This window comes from Phaethon lepturus, unplaced genomic scaffold (assembly GCF_000687285.1).
Source record: "Phaethon lepturus isolate BGI_N335 unplaced genomic scaffold, ASM68728v1 scaffold10805, whole genome shotgun sequence".
NCBI lineage: Eukaryota > Metazoa > Chordata > Aves > Phaethontiformes > Phaethontidae > Phaethon > Phaethon lepturus.
This window is the reverse complement of record NW_010538358.1, coordinates 1-16,746: the sequence shown is the minus strand read 5'-3', so window position 1 is coordinate 16,746 and position 16,746 is coordinate 1. Positions and strand designations below refer to the sequence as shown.

The following is a 16,746-nucleotide window of genomic DNA, read 5'->3' as shown; positions in this document are numbered from 1 at the left end:
AAATGCACATTGGGAAAAATTTATCTTCAGAATACTACAAGATACCTGAAAAGATGTAGTGGACATTCCCAATTTTTAAAATTAAAATATACACTTTTGGGTAATGACCATAAATGAAAACCAAGGGAATAGTTTTCAGTTATAGAAGAGATTCTGAAAGAGCACTTGAGAGTGCAACTCCTGCACAGTTAACCATTATGAGCTAAATTAGAAGTTGGACGAATCATTTTCCAGCCATATAAATCACTGAAGTTTGTTAAATCGTTGTATCCATATCTGAGGTAAGCCAACCGTCTAATGAATTACACAATGTGTTATTTTCCTCTGAATGTTATTCCCATAGTTTTTACTGTCGTTGAAAGTCCATTTGAGTTTTTTTGCAGATACTTCTAAAATGATGAATAATCTTTACTTAAAAGACTAAAAATACATGCCAGCTATTATCGTATATGAAATCTGACAGCAGTTAAAGTGTTGGTATCTGAACTCATTTGACAGCTTCTTTGAAGACCTTTTACTAGTTACAATATTTTTAGATTTGTGCAATTTGCTCTATAAGCAAGTCACATTAAAGGGAAAGCAAAAATGTTCTAGATATTAGACAACCAGTCTAAAGAATAGCAGTAGCTTTTCTTGCAATCACTTTTCATTAGAAACCAACCATCATGATCAAACTTTCATTGCGTATTCATGCAAGGACGAATTCTGAATCCTGTCGAGCAAATAAAGCTCAGTAGAAATTTGAGGTGCTCCAGTGGAACAAAACCCCAGTCTTTCCCATGCTTGCAATTTTTCCATTACAATTGCATTTTGTTTGCAAAACGTTGGCACCGACTGTAGGCAGAGCAGGCCAGATCTTCACGTACCTACACAGGCAGCGATATGTAAGTCACGCTAGTTTATTGTGGCCGAGGATCTGATCCTGAGATCCTTGCTCAGCACTGTCCTGTATTTTGTGCACACCAGCACTGGGGAGCGTATGGAGTTACCAGCCTGATTTCTTACCACAGGCCCCACTTTGGCCTTGGTTCAGACACCTGAAGGAAGCAGTGACCTGGCCCAAGGGATCTGCTTTTCCCCTGGATCCAGCACAACTTCCATGCAGAATTTCCAAATGTAGCAGCTTTTTGTCCTGAATGTCTGGTTAGTGAGTTTAGTATATCGGTTATTTGCAAAATCTGTGAATATTTGGCCCACAAATTATCAATGCAGCAGGAGAGCTTGATTTTTAAATACTAGGAGGTAGGCGATCGGGTGAGGAGCACAGATACAACTATACTGGTGTGGCGTAACACAACACAGAGTATGTACAGCGTGTAAAGTTGAAGTTAAGATCTGTTAAGGCAGAGAACCTATCTGAAGATGTAGGATACGGAAGCAGCTCAGTGGTCCATCCATCCGCCCAGGGGTGGGTGGCAGAGGAAGGTAAGTTAGTGCTGGGCAGCTTTCATTCCCGGCACTTATACTGGACCCGGAATGGTGCCATGGGTTGCTGTGTCCCCACCAAATGTAAAGGGCTCTGCAAAAAGACAAAAATCAGTAGAAATATTTGAGTTAGTTCAGTTAATGGAATTATCATCACACTTTAATATTAAGATATAAACATATTCTTGGAATTTTGGTCTTAGAGAACCAAGACCAAATACTGAGAGTGAGTCTTGCCTTTGCTGAAGCCATTGAGCAGAGCCTTCATGATTACCTTTTGTTCCACTCACTCTGACAGAGGATGACATATGATCCAAGGGATGGAGCACCTCTGCTGTGAGGACAGGCTGAGAGAGTTGGGGTTGTTCAGCCTGGAGCAGAGAAGGCTCTGGGGAGACCTTACTGCAGCCTGCCAGTAAGGGGCTTATAAGAAAGATGGGGACAGACGTTTTAGCAGGACCTGTAGTGACAGGACAAGGGGTGATGGTTTTAAACTAAAAGAGGGCAGATTCAGATGAAATATAAGGAAGAAATTTTTCACCATGAGGATGGTGAAACCCTGGCCCAGGTTGCCCAGAGAGGTGGTAGATGCCCCATCCCTGGAAACATTCCAGGTCAGGTTGGTCAGGGCTCTGAGCAATCTGACTGAGTTGAGGATGTCCCTGCTCACTGGAGGGGGTTTACAGTGGGTGACCTTTAAAGGTCCCTTCCCACCCAAACAGTTCTGTGATTCTATGTTTCTATGAGATCTTTAGAAACTCTAATGAATACCTTCACCAACATAATTGGCTGTGGGTGCAGACCCAAGTTACAATCAATTTCAGTGAGAGCTGATGTGGCAATACACCATCAGTCAGGAAGAGGCAGCCTCCCTCCCTGTTCTGGGTGGACTTTCTACCAATTCTTGAATCAACATCTCACATTCTTCAAGGAGAGCAGAGGAATTAAGTTCTCCCAGCTCCCAGCTTCCAGCCTAAAGAGCAATCATACAAAGCCCATGCCACTTTCAACTTCTGCCTCTTCTCCTTGGTAGTTTAGCTATAGGGGATGCGTGTCACGTTTAGGTTGCGACGGGCAGACATGCTGATTTCGCAGCAGTCCATGTTTGTGAGAGACAATGATTTTTGGAAAGTGGAAAGGACACAGGGCAAACGGAGAAGCAAATTACTGCTGAGAGTGGAAACTGTGCCACTCTCCCTTAATGGTAAAACCTTTCTGTGTCCCCGTTGCTCCTACAGTCTTACCCTAATCATTTCTCTTCCCCCACTGAACATAGTGGAAGAGCACCGCAAGTGCTGCATCTGATTTCATATCTTGAAAGTATTAATAATCCAGTTCCATATTCATTTGCGTTGTGAATGGCAGAAAGCAATTATAAAATCTCTTGTAAAGTTTAGGCAATGATGAGACAAAATAGTCCTGTAGGCGCTTTCTTGTATAGACAGTGCAGCCCCACTAACATTGTTGGAGTTACTCTGGGTTTTCTGAGTTGAAACGAAGATCGAGTTCTTCATTACGTGTTTTATTAACACTCCTCTCTAAGTTTTGCTTCATTATACATAACCACAGTTAAGCACGGTTGTTCAGCTGAGCGTGATGAGTGAAGGATATAAAGACATGGAATGCTATATAAATGCATGGATCTTTTACCTCCTTTGGTACTGCATCCAAAAGCACAAATTCATATTTGTATAGGAATAGCACAATGAACAACTGGATTTCCATGATAGCAAACCACCTGCAAGAAAAGGGAGGAAAATGTTGGCCGTCCAGCCTGACCATCACACGTTTGTTCTCCTCAGATAGGAAATGGGGTGTCTTTGACATGTTTTACATTCCAGTGCTAGTTCTGCCTGAAAGTTTATCTTCAGTAGGAAAATATGCTGTGGCTTTGTTCAGCTCCATTACTGAGTGAAGAACGCCAAATGTAGCGGCTGCCCCTTCTTTCCGGTGAAACTTTAGACCGACAGTATCCCTCTGACACCCTATTTTAAAACAGCCCCTTATCATTATGTTTTTTTCCACTGTGTAAACATTTATGTTCTTGTAACGCTTGCTGACTTGAAATAACTTCATAGGAGTGAGAAGACAATCAAATATAGAAAAGGCTATATGACTAATTGTGCTATATAAAGTTATATAATACAGCTGGGAGCCTGATGACATCAGGGTAGCTGTGACAGTGGGAGTTGTTATTTAATGCGTCAGCGTTAGAAAGCAGTATGAGACCCAAGGGCATGATTTTTTTTCTCTAACTCTCTCAAGAAAGGTCTTTCTTAATCAGTCTGGAGAAGATTTCAGATAACTGCAGGTGACATCCTCTAGGCTATTATTTTCTAATGTTGAGACGTACAGGAGCTTTCTGCATTGTTACTAGCAAGCACCTATGCCAGATCGTGGGATTACTCACTTGCAGATATAGACAGAAGTCTTAAATACCTAGTTAAAATAGTAATACTACCTTGCCCTTCTACACAGTTTATTTTCCATTATCTAAGAGATGCTGGAAAACTTGGATAAAACAGCTATTGGGGAATTCACCAGGGTGAAGGCCACATGGCTGAGCATGGCGTCAGCCTGGACTGGGCCTGGCAGGCGTGAAGGGGAAGCTAATAAGCCTCATGAGACCCAAGCTAACCCCTGCAGAGCCATCCAGATCTGTGCGCTGAGCCGCCCTGCGCTCCGGAGCGGGAGGATGCTTGCTTGTTTTGGCGTAGCTTCAGACCCAAATAACCTCTGAGATTTCACGTTGGGATTACCTTGAGATAGGGAGCTTTTGGTGACCTTGAGCTCAGGGGAATGCAGTGCAGAGATATTTCAATGGACATTAGCTCAGGTCAGGCAGGACTTGCTAGCCCAGACGCCACGCGGGCGGCACCGTACAAAGGTGGGCTCCTTACAGTCACTGTGCTGGTTGCACAGTGTGGTCCTGCGCTCCTGGTGCTTGAGGTGCTGCCTCTGAGCCGGCCTCACTGGTTTGGCACAGAGGTACCATGATGTGGCCAAATGCCAAAATGCCTCTAAGTGGCCCTGAAAGGTCTGACCTTCAAACACGAGCACAGCCAGATGCGGGCTGACCAGCTCTGACACCTCTGTACCTGTCGTGGGGTTCATCTGCCATCGGTCCGAGCGGCAATGGATATAACCGCAACTGACTGCAGCGTGTCCCACCCCTAGATCTCAAAGTGCTTTTCCAAAGAGAACGCTGCTGTTACTCTGCTCGGCAAACAGAGGTGCTGAGACACAATGGATGACAAGCAACACACATGTCCCGGGGTGGCCAGAGGGACAGCCCAGGAGCAAAAGGCAGGACCGCAGCGTCCCAGTGCGTCCCTCTCTCCCACAGCACGTGGTACTGAGCAGAAACCATGAGGTTTCTTCCATCTAAATGCCCCTTAGTTCCCACCTGTCTTTCGTTTTCATGACCAAGTCCTAGAGCCTCCCCTAGAACTCTGCTGCCTTCCCGTTTTACTTCGTGACCAGGGGGGCTGACAAAGATGAGCTTTCTGAAATCTCGTCCCCAGTGCACTGCTACGCATTGGTGTTGCGCTGGAACCCAGGAGCCCAGCTGTGGATTGACGTCCTGCAGTAAATGGAGTCGGAGAATGAAATCGTTGCCATTGTGCTGAAGGGTTTGCAATGTCAGCATAAGGTAGGAGACAACAGATGGAGTCATGCAAGGTAAGCACAGTCACACAGGCAATAGTCATTTGGTTAGACAAAAGTAGCTTCATTGCCATCAAATTTTTCCTAAATTTACCTAAAGTAAAATAAAGATGGCTCAGAAATGGCTTTGTAGGAGCTCTTCCCATACCAGTTTCATAGAATATTTGACAAGTAAATTATTTTCTAGCTTTCAGTTTGATTAAATTAGCTTTTCATTTCATGATGAACTTTTGCAATGGAGAAATGAAATGTTTCATACATTTCATACATTTCATTTACAAATGCCAGCACTGAATTAAATGAAAATGCACCTTAAACTTGAAATATCACTGTTTCGTTCAGTCATACCAAGGAAATCTGCAACCTGGGATCTAGGTACATGCTTTGATTTGATTCCCTTTCTTCCAAGACTGCCACATTATTCTTTTAGGATTATTGCTGAAAAACGTGAAGGTGTGTTTTACCATGTGGACTGCCAAAGGCTTTGAAAGGACCTTTCATTTCTCAGCAAGAAAAAGATTCTCCATCCATTGTCTATGTAGAAATGTTACCATGTCCTTTCTAACCACAAACTTATTTCAAAGATATTATCAGAGTCCAGAGAACAGCCTGAACAAAGAAATAGGTCAGTCCATATAAACAAGCAACTTTCAGAAACATTGTTTTGCAGCTTGTCCTGTACCTGCGGATGCTTTTTGTGAATTCTGCTGTCACCCTTGCTGGCAATGAGGCTGTGCTCATATTTAGCTCAGGACTATGGTACAAGTCACGGAGGTACAGCAGTGAGTGAGCACTTTCCTCTGGCAAGCCTAAATGGTGAATGCAGTTTTATTCATTTTGCTAATGTCTTTAATGCCTTCACAAAGGTTATCTGCGAGTCATGTCCAGCCTGCTATAGGGCGCAGATTCAAGAATCCAGATCTCTGCAACACCCTCTAGATTCCTTCCTCCACATGGGACTCTGGAGTTAAACTGACTAGTTTAAAGGATTCTTGGTTACTTGCTTCTTAGAGGAGACCAGGTTTTGAAGGCTGAGAACTGAGCAGAGAGATGTTTGAACACAAAAACGAGGAGCAGCTGGCTCCCTGGGACTTGTTCCAGGAAGAGGGACAGCAGAGAAAACAGCAGAAGGAATGCAGGAAGCACTGAGGCTGGCATTGCTGGAGGAGTGAAGAGAGACAGGATCTGCAATTTAAGCCATCATACAATTGCGTGGGCCTTAATGCAAAGACAAGATTTAAATAGAGAGGAGCCAGTTAAGACATTTGAAGATTAGCAAAGATGTCAATGGCATCACAGAGAATAGAAAGAGAGTCTCAGACCAGAAAAACGTTCTTTAGGTTAGTTTAGAACTGGTTTATGGCAACCTAAATGCCCGTGTCTGTAAACTTGCATGGTTGTAAGTGGAACAATTCTCCCGTGATGAAAAGGTGCCTCAGCAGCAGCAGAGTTAGGCTGACTTCCTCCCTGGGGGACATCCCTTGATGTCTCAGATTCTGCTTTTACTGTGACTTAACCTGTCCTTTCCAGGAATGAAACCACTTTCAAATCAGTTTAAACAAGGTCCAGATAATCCTGAACATTAGGGGACTGACAAAGAGCAAAGCAATGAAAACACTTTATCTCCAAGTGCAAGAGGACCCCAGTTCAAGAGAGTTTTTCTCTGCAGGGTTTGGGAATAAATAAACGCCAGCTGTTTCACTGACCTTCCTGGACACTGATGCTTCCCTCCTCCGAATGCCACAAAGCTGTCCAAGAAAGCATTCTTCTCTAAATTTGCCTCTTTCCAACGATCCTGTGGGAAGAAACTTTTTTTTTTCCAAATCGGCTTTATATAAATAAAGCTTAGCTTTATTTCTCCAGGCTAAAAATGACCCTGGACAGCTAATCCTCAATACGAATTTGCACTAATGCCGTTTTTTGCATTCAACCTGTTAGTGTTAGAGTCTGGATTCAAAAGTCAGCACCAACTCAGGGAAAGACATGAGGGTCCCATTTAATAAATACTTAGTGCTGGAGAGGCTTTCAAAAGCACCCCTAAAGCATTCTTCCTATACCTCCCCATTTTTCTAAATCCTGTTTCTTGAGCTATTGAAATGCTTATAAAAATGAGACCTTTTTCCTTTTAAATATATGCACATCCAAAGCAAATGTCCAACCGTTACCTTCCCTCAGCCACAAAACTATATCACGACACACAAACGGCTCACGCATGTCTTGCACAGAAACCATTTCTAAGATGCTGTGCACAGATAAGTGCAAGGTGTATGAGCTTGAGAAAAACCAGCCTGTAGATACCCAGAGGGCTCCTTGCTCCCTCCTGAGTTGCTTTAAGAGAAAAGGAACAACATGAGGAGCAAAGCAATATCAGCTAAAGTTTGGGTGGGTGACACTGACAGAAGTAAATCTCTTGAATGCTGGGTGACAAACTATACCAGCCTCCAGAAACTCAGTGCAACTCTACCAAGGCCTTCAAATAACCCCCTGCCAAGTTTATAGTGGCTACCTCCTCTGATGAAACTGTCTTAGAGAAGATGTAATCTTGTGTTTGTTTATTTTGGATTTTTTTCACTTTGGGCTGGTTAGAGCTTTCTGAAGAGGAAACCTGTAGCATCAAAATCCAGTAAAGGCAAGGAAAAAAGTCTCAGCAGTGGTGAAGCGAGGCGATATCATTTAGAATGGCAATGTCCAAGGGATACTCACCTATTCCTCATGGAAAAAGGGTGAGTTTCTCAAAAACAAGGTAGCTTGCCTTTTAGGAATAAGGTTACTAAAGAAATAAGCTGCTGCATCAAGGTTTCTGCTTAGGGTTTCAAACAAGCAGGAATTGCTATGAGGGATTTCAAACTGCTGAAAAGTTTTCTAGAAGGCAAGTTTTGTTTAAATTACTCCTTGATGTATTTCTATAAAAAAGACAAACTGTTCTATTGCAGATGGTGCTAAAAAGAGCAGTTACAAGCCTGCCCACACTGCCACGTGGAGTGGAATAATAATCAAGAAACTCTAGAGGAGCTGCTGAATTAGCAGAGCTAATACCTACCAGAAATCATCTGACTGGAAAGACCGATGAGCCTGGGTAAATACGTGGAGATGAGCTATACAGACAGATGCCAGGGAGAGGAGAGTACTTGGAGTTGGGTTCAACAGTGAAATCAGTGGGGTCTTTCCATGGTGGGCTTTGAATCAAGATCAAAGTGACAGAAAGTAGTACCATATGATTTGGAATATATAACTGAACTTTAAAGTCTTGCTTATTCCTACAGGCTCCTCCTTTTTGTGCACACTTTCTGTCTACAAGGCCATCCTCCAGACGGTGGGGAATACCAACTTGAAGCCAATTTGTCCATGTGCATCTGTTGTGAAGTAGGTGAAGTGGAGGAAAGACAGCAAAATACCCAGGCTAAGAGCGACAACTTACAGGTTTGAACATTTCTGGATCAGGAAAATATTTTGGATTCCTGTGCAGCCAATATGGTGACAACATCAGCATGTCACCTGCAGGGATGATGAAATTCTGAAAAGGAGAAAAAACTCTAAGAAAAGAGAAAATCACGGGTTCAACTCACAAAACAGTCCTTCCTTAGTACTTCTCGTCCATCAGCAGAAGGTACTGACAGAGAACAATTGAAGGTGGTAAAGCCGGGGTGGGCATATTACATGTTTGCAGCTTTTTTTCTTGCTGTTGCCCTTTTTTCCATAAGGCCTAAACAGTGGAGAATGTGGACAGACTATTTTTGTTCTCCTTTGGTTTTTCAGGTATAGAAATAACAGAAACATTATTTCTGTCTTTCCCACTTCTTGATGTACCATGTGAACTGCTATTTTTTTCTAAATCTTTTGTTGGGCACTTCCTTCAAAACACAAAGAAGTTCACAGAAAGACTTCTATGACAATAGACCTTTATGGGACTTTAGTAATTTTTTCAATGGGCATGAGTGCTAATCCCTTAGAAGACAATGTTTCTCTCTGAAACATTTATTTGTTAGACTCCTGAATGCTGGCACTTCCCCTCTAAGTGGCACTGAAGAGAACAAACAGAAAAGAAGGACTTATATCAGTTACTAAATTGTGGTGCCTTTTACTGTATTTGTTGTGTCTGATTACTATTTCATATACTACCAGCACAGTATCTCCAGCTCAATTAAATTTCAGTTAAATTCAATTCAAAACTCAAGGTAAGACTATGAGCAAAAGAAGTAAAACCACTCTTAAATTAATGACAATTAAAATAATGATGATGAAAAAATCTGTTAAACTAAACAGGAGATATATGTGAGATTGTGGAATATCTCTACTATTTTAATTTTATCTAGATCTATTGGGAGGCCACTTTCCAGACAAATCATACAGCATCCTTTTGGGGGAAAAAAAAAAGAAAAGAAAAAAAAAAGAAACTCACCTGAATTCTTATTGGGTTTACTACTTTCTTGGTGATTGCACCTGGAGACCTCAGCCGTATGGCTTCCAAAGTGCACCATTTAATAAAAGGGAGCTTCTTAAGGTCCTCTTCAGAAACTTCTATTTCAGCTTTACCTGTTGTGGCATGAGAAAGAAAACTCCGTGTAAAAATTAGATTTCATACTTGTTTTGATACATGCTGACATGTCTTGCTTTACGCCTTCTGATAGAGTACATCAAGACTTTAAGACCTTGTTTACACCCAGAAATTTTCTTTATAGTTCAAAGTAAATAAATGGATCAAAATCAGTACAATTTAAGAAAAGCCACTGAAGATAATTTAATAACTCTAAGGTAGCTGTAGATATGGCATGGCCAGAAGAGGCCAAACAACGGTCATCTTGGAAGTTAAGAGTCCCTGGACTTTTTTGGTACTTTGGTAGAACACTGCATAGAAATCGAAGGGACTGTAGGCACCAAGACAAGAAGCCGTGGCTGAGCTCTTGGGCTATGTTAACACTAGCAAATAAGACAGGGACAGGAGAAAGGCTTAAGCACTGGGTCATAATTATCTTTATTGGTTAATTATTGACATGTTCCTTGATGTGGTTTTGACCCATGTCAATTAAGAGTCTTCCATGAAAGTCTAAGCATTGTTCAGGGGACTGCATAGGTGAATGCCTGCTCCCAGTAGGTGACTGTTTTTTGTGGAAGAGATTAGCCATGTGGCAGTGAATCATGCTGGACAAACTGGCCTCAGATGAGAGAAAAGAGGACAGTTCCTAGCCCATTCTTTCCACAGAATAGCTGTAGCTTTGATGAACACCACACCATGAAAAGCAGCTGAATTGAAAAACCTCAGCTGACCCTATCATAGATGCATGAAAAAAGCACAAGACTGGTTAATACAAATCTAGGTGTAAATGATAGGTGTAGAATGAAGAGATAAATACACACGGTTCTTTTGCTAACATCCAAGGTGGTTTTGTTTAAAAAATATATCTTGTGCGTATGCTGAATAAAGAACTCAAAGCTGTACCCTATGTTATCAGTAGTACCCTCAGCAGCAACATTCACTATTCCCAGCCATTGACCATTGGCGATGTGCTGAGCCAACACAGAATAAATGATTTCTAGGTCCCAGAAGATTGGATTTATTACCTGCTTTGCCAAAAACAGAAGCCAGATCTTCCATGATTTTCTTGTAAATGGAAGGATAAGAGAGTATGAAAACAAGGGTCCAAAATGCAATCTAAACAGAGATGAAAGTACTTAAATCAGGAATATGGAACAGAATTACAGTATCTTTGTAGCAAATCACAGGCAGGTGAAAACATTTGCACTTTTTTGCATGTGCCTGTTGTTGTTGGGATGCACAGGGAGCTGTGCTTCCCAGGTAAATCCACGTCTAAGGGATCCTCGGAGATTAGATCTAGTCATCTGCTGTGTACTTACCTTCAGTGAACATTATAGAGCTTTGAAACACAGAATCCTTTTTTTTATTTCAAATAAACAGGTGTTAAAATGAATTACTAAATCATTGTGTGTGATTAAATTCAGCTGCAAGAATAGAAAAAAATTAAATAGTAAATTCTTACTAATATTAGCAGAAATTATGTTAAATAATTTTCAGGGCACTGTAACAGTGAGTCACATTAAAAAGAGCAGGAAAAGGTTTAATTAACAGCAAAACAAGCAGTAGTATATCCTCTTTAGAAATAATTTGCTAACTGATTATGCAATGAAGTTGAAAATCAAGAAATTTAGGAAAGGAGAAAATCCTCTTAAGTAGGATGAAACCAGAAGGACTCGCAGCACTGCCAGGAGTCTCTCTCCTCTTGCTGAGCTAGCGGGAGATGCAGTCTGCACACAGATCTGGTCGTGGGCCATCTGTGCTGCTGAGGGATGAGAACTCTTACTATTATTTCCTAAATAGCCCCACATGGATGCAGTTTTCCTTCTGCAAAACAAATCTGGTAGCTTAGTTTTCTTGTACACCGTGGCTTCACTTCGTGGGCTGAGGTGGAATTCTTTCAGATAAAAGGGATTAACACGCTTGTAAAAAGTCCCCTTGGAAGGTGAAAGGCCTTTTTTCATCATTCCAGTCACCAGAACAGTGGTTGTGACTATTCTGAGAAAGAACAAAATATCTGTATGTCTATTTACAGCTGAATATTACAGAAGTAAGTAATGATAAAGTCGTGGAAGGAATGTCAGTTATCCTGATAACAGACAGCAGGCTGTACCTCTTGCTTATACCAACATGTGAATCCACAGAAACCTCACTGAAATGGATGAAATTCCTTTAGGGTAAATTGTAGTAATATCCAATCTACAAAAACATAGATATATCCATTTAGGAGTACATATAAAAATAACTGACTATCATTTTTTTTCTAAATCACATCTGTAATTGGACATAACTGTGCTGGAAAGAGCTTAGTAGTCATGGTAAATAAAGGATGTTTTTGCTGCTATAGATTTTTAATCTGAGAAGTTCCTATAAATGTCTTTGGTCAGCCTAAGCTGTGTTAGATATATTGGGCTTGTTAGCATGCATGTATCTGTGTCACTAATCCATCAAATCCCTTTCTGACATACACAAAACTTAAGTGGTAGTAGAATCAAACTATTGCTTTTCTTCCCCTGAAGCAACACTGGCATTTGTACAGCAGATCCCCAAAAGCGAAAGAGCCAAATTCACTCAAGGATTTGCACACAGATGAAGTTACTCTATATTATGCTTTTGATATTCTTTACAATTGGTAACACCAGGCTATTTAAAATAGAGACTCTACTATAATACAGCCACAGTGCTTCGAAGTAGAGTTAAATGCTCTTCACAGCTTAAGACTGTGATCTTAACATCTATGAGACACATGTTCCCAAAATGTTATGACAGGGGACATCACAATTTCAGAAAAATACAAGAGCTTTTCTTGTCATTGCTTCTGTGACATTGCAGCCTGGGTATATCTGTAGTGATGCATGTGAGCATGATAATCCCTTCTTTGGAATACGTGCAGTGTGTGTGACCTCTGGTTCAAAGTCTTTGCTTCCCAAATACAGGCTTTTGAACAGGAGAGAGAGAAGGTGTTTCTCTAGCTGGCGTACTTACAGGGACAGAATTTGCTTGGGAAGCCCAGAGCATGAGGAGACCATAATTGGGAGCTAGATGTTTTCCTTGCAAGTTATCCAGGAGATGTTGCAGTAGTGTCTGTTATAAATAAAAGATAATAATGTGTATTTCCAAATATATATTAAAATCTAGTTTAGGGTAAGGCTTACTAGAATTCAAGGATATAACGTAAGACTAGTTTATCAAAGATAAACTACGAGGTTTTTTGCAGTCACAAAGTAGAGATGACAGCTGTTACGAGAAGTGAGACTCACAGGCAGAGGGCCAGAAGAAGTCAATGCACCACGTAAATCCCTACTGAACACTTGCACTGCCCTCCATTTCCTTACAGTTTTTTGTCTGGTTCCCTCACTCCCCATTGTTGCTTGTATGTCGAAGAAAGGAAAAAGAAATCTGTATTCCTTTTTAATTCCTACTTCTCTAAAGAACCTGAAAATGGGACTGAACAAGTTGAATGAATGGAAATGCAGAAAATGTTCTCTCTGTTCCTGCGAAAAAGGTTATGAAGAGATGGTCTGATATATCAGCAAACTCCTTAGTTGCAGGAGCTTTGTCAGTGACCTAACCAGTGACTGCAATGGCTCGATACTCTTTGAAACTATAGCAACTGTGTAATGTTCTAGGCTCAGCTTTTGTTTGTAGTATTTCCTTAAATACAGAGCAACCATGCATGCAAGACAAAGCTCCCTGTCTACTTTTCAGATGGGAAAAGGATGCACTTGAACAAAAAATGACTGCTCTTTTTTCCAAATTCCCACCTAATCTAAGACACTGAGTTTGTGCCTCCTACTTCCTGCACCTTCTTACCTCTCACCACCCCTCTCCTGCCCTCTCTTTCTTTCCGTTATTCTGGTTTATTTTATGAAAGAAATTGTGGTATGTAAAGCTTTTAAAGTCTAAATAAAACCTGGTTTGTTTAATGATCTGTTCTAGAATCATTTGGGTAGATCAAAATTCCCAGGCCAGTCTGCCCTCACGTTTGTCAGGCGTATAGACAGAATTCCTGCCATAGCTAAGGAGAATAACCAGGGGCACAACTTATCACCGCTTTGACACAATCAATATTTAGAGTACTTGGCTTCCAATCCAGTAATCTGCTATTTTCTACTAGTCTGGCTGCTGGAGGATCTACTCACTCTACACCAGCGTCTAAAAATAGTACATGTAAGGTTTTGAAATTTCACAGCACGGTGCCCTCAGAGAAACAACTGAAGAGGTCTTTCTCTCACCTCTTTCAACTGCTCACTGCAGTTGCGATACCGGAGGCTGGCGATGGGTCATAGCTCTGAACCCTTGGCTTAAAATTCCCCAGTGGAAGATGTCCATTCTCAGAATTGTTGGAAATAATAAACTAAATTGAGGAGTAGGACTCAAAATTATGGGCTTATCCTAATGTAGGTGACACCAATACTGGACAGTTAAGGTCCAGCTTTCAAAGCTGACATATTTGGCTTATTTCTTCCAGTACTCAGATAACTGAATCATTGAATCATAGAATGGTTTGGGTTGGAAGGGACCTTTAAAGGTCATCTAGTCCAACCCCCCAATTCCTGCCCTCCATTCCTTCAGTCAGAATATACAATGAAGTCATCTTATTTCATAGCCTCAGTTGTTTACCTTGGATGTGGTCTCTGAAGGATTGGTCCTTTCAGCATCTGATACGACTTTCTCAAATAATTTTAGAAGCCATTTTTTGGATTTAGACCAGTTCCTGTAAAGAAAAGCAACAAACAAGAAGCACTTAACTGAGGCAGCACAAACCAACATTTCCTTTTCCATGAGAAGGACTCCTTGGTTTCTTTCCAAAAGCCCTTGGGCAGCAGTCAGTTGATGAATAGTCAAGTGTCAATCTGACTGACAGTAGTGTTGACTTCACCTTGGCCAGACCTCATCTTGCAGCCAGGACCTGTGACTGCAAGACTAGATTTTCCTATCTATTCCACTACAGGTTTTCACTGTGGGACTCACATTTAGGCTCAGGCCTTTGCCCTTTGCCCAGCTGCTGCTCCCTGACAGGTCCAAGCTGGACCCTGCCCACCTAAGCAAGATTGTTTCTGCTTTATGCCAGGAAAATGCACGAGACGAGGTCAGACCTATTTTGAAGCAACTAGCTGAAAGCCTCCCTGGCGCAAAAGTGCGCCATCGATAAAGACAGCACATCATCCTACAGGGAAAATGTCTCTCACGGTTCATATCCCAGCAAGTACTGTGCTGCACCTGTGTATCATCTCTGCTCTGTTACCTCAGGAAGCACTCGGGCATCTGAGAAGCGTATTCGAAGTCCTCATCGTACTTCTGAAAATGTTCTTCAAACTCCTTGATTTCACTCTGATTTGTTGGGCAGATGCCTTTCCCAAACAAAATGTTCACCACTGCCGGATACATGACATGCCTGCAAGGACGAGAACCCCATGACTTACAGGCCATACAGAAGCTGTTGCAGCAGTTTTAGGTCAGGACACAATGTGCTGAATTGCCAACAGTAGAAGTGCAGGACTCCAGTCACATCACACCAGTATGGAAGGGCTGGCACAAGGCTCATATCTCACTCGCACCCTTACTGCAGATTCTAAGCAGAGGCTGGGAGATACCCAGACCTCAGGCTAGTCCTCTGCATGTCGCTGAGCTTCACCAGTTAGCGTTTGGTCGCTTGAGCAGTGACAGAAAGGCTCTGGGCGCTGAGGTCCCCTTCTCCGCATTAGCCACCCCTCTTATTTCAGGTTAGCCCATGTGGACCTTCCGGGCATTGCACAACCCCTTCTGCAACCACACACCGGGAGATAATCCCTCCTCTGGCTGCAGCTCTGCTGGACAGAACAATGTTTTTTTTTTGTTTTCTTTTTATCTCACTCCTTCCCCATTTGCTCCTGTGTTACGCTGCAAACTCTGAGCTCGTTTCCCAGACCGCTTCAGCCTGCACTCGAGCTCTGAGAAACCCTTCTGCAGCCTTTGCTGGGTTCCAGCCACTGCTGAACACATATTTCAGGCAATGGCTCCTTCACTTTCTTGCTTTTCTGCAGATCGTAAGGAAGACGGAGCCACCTGCTGGCTCCCTGGATTTAATTCGGAGGCAGCTCAATAACGATTATCCAGGTCATCGCGTTCCGATTCTCCTACCCTGCGCTATCGGGCAAAACCATAAGAACAGATCACACTCAGCACAGATTCACTGTGCATGGCTCGTACGGATTCTGTAGTTTACCATCTAGCCTATGACTTTTTTTTTTTAAATTTTAGACAAATAGCAGCTGATTGGGATTTGATGGCCAGTGTCCGTGACAGGCGCGGCAGTGGGAAAATAACGCCCTGTTCCCCAAGGCTGCATCGGGGTGCAGGGATGGCTTAGGGAGCCATGCATGCTTCACGTAGGACTTGTACACTCATGCCCCATTGTGGACCACGGTCTGTGCTGGTGCCAGTAACAGCACAGAACAACAGGTCCATCCCGGCCCTCAGAACCTTGAGCCCAAGTTTTACTTGGGTCTTTTAGACCACAGGTGGATTCAGATAGGGGAATAATAAGAAAATATTAGCATACCAGACAGTAGCATGGCATGCTACTGATTCGATGACTATCTGTTTTTTCACAAGAGCAGATGTGTTTTTCATCTCAGAAGACAGGTAGGGGAACACTGTGGAGAACTGGCTCGCTGAGAGAGGTCATGTAGACATGAGCCAGCTGGCCAAGCAGGAGCTTGGGAAACACCGTACACCGCTAATTTAGTTGTTGATAAGGACTAACCGTCCTTGGCTGTACACATTATAAAACAACAGGGTATAGTTGACCGCAGAGAAGGAACTATTGTTGATAATCCGGAAATCGACTACTAACGCCAAACCAATGATGAGCTTAGCTTTTGCAATATGTATGAGCTAATTATAATGATTATAAAAGACAACTGTATCACTGAATAAACGAAGCTTGCTGATCACTCGCATCGAGTGTCCATGTCTTCCCTCCGTCGCAACAAATGGCGCCCGAACAGGGACCCTAAAGAGGGCTGAACCTGCGAACCACGGTGCGACGGAGCCCGGGTACCGGTCCTGGACGCAGCTCAGGAGGCGAAAGGGAAAATCCGCGCCAGATGCACGGAACGAAAAGTCCCCGCGCCCGGGAG

The 16,746-nt window shown here is 42.5% G+C and overlaps 1 protein-coding gene across 1 annotated transcript; it reads right to left on the bottom strand.

The window, feature by feature from the left end:
• Positions 1–1,447: 1,447 nt before the first annotated feature.
• On the bottom strand, positions 1,448–16,501 carry LOC104614486 (24-hydroxycholesterol 7-alpha-hydroxylase; the record flags this gene model as incomplete). Its single annotated transcript, XM_010286769.1, has 10 exons — positions 1,448–1,519; positions 3,076–3,163; positions 6,798–6,886; positions 8,510–8,605; positions 9,491–9,624; positions 10,651–10,741; positions 12,608–12,706; positions 14,246–14,339; positions 14,871–15,020; positions 16,371–16,501. Coding segments are annotated over 10 exons (1,044 nt in total), but the record flags the coding sequence as incomplete, so codon positions are not given.
• Between the last annotated feature and the right edge of the window lie 245 nt (positions 16,502–16,746).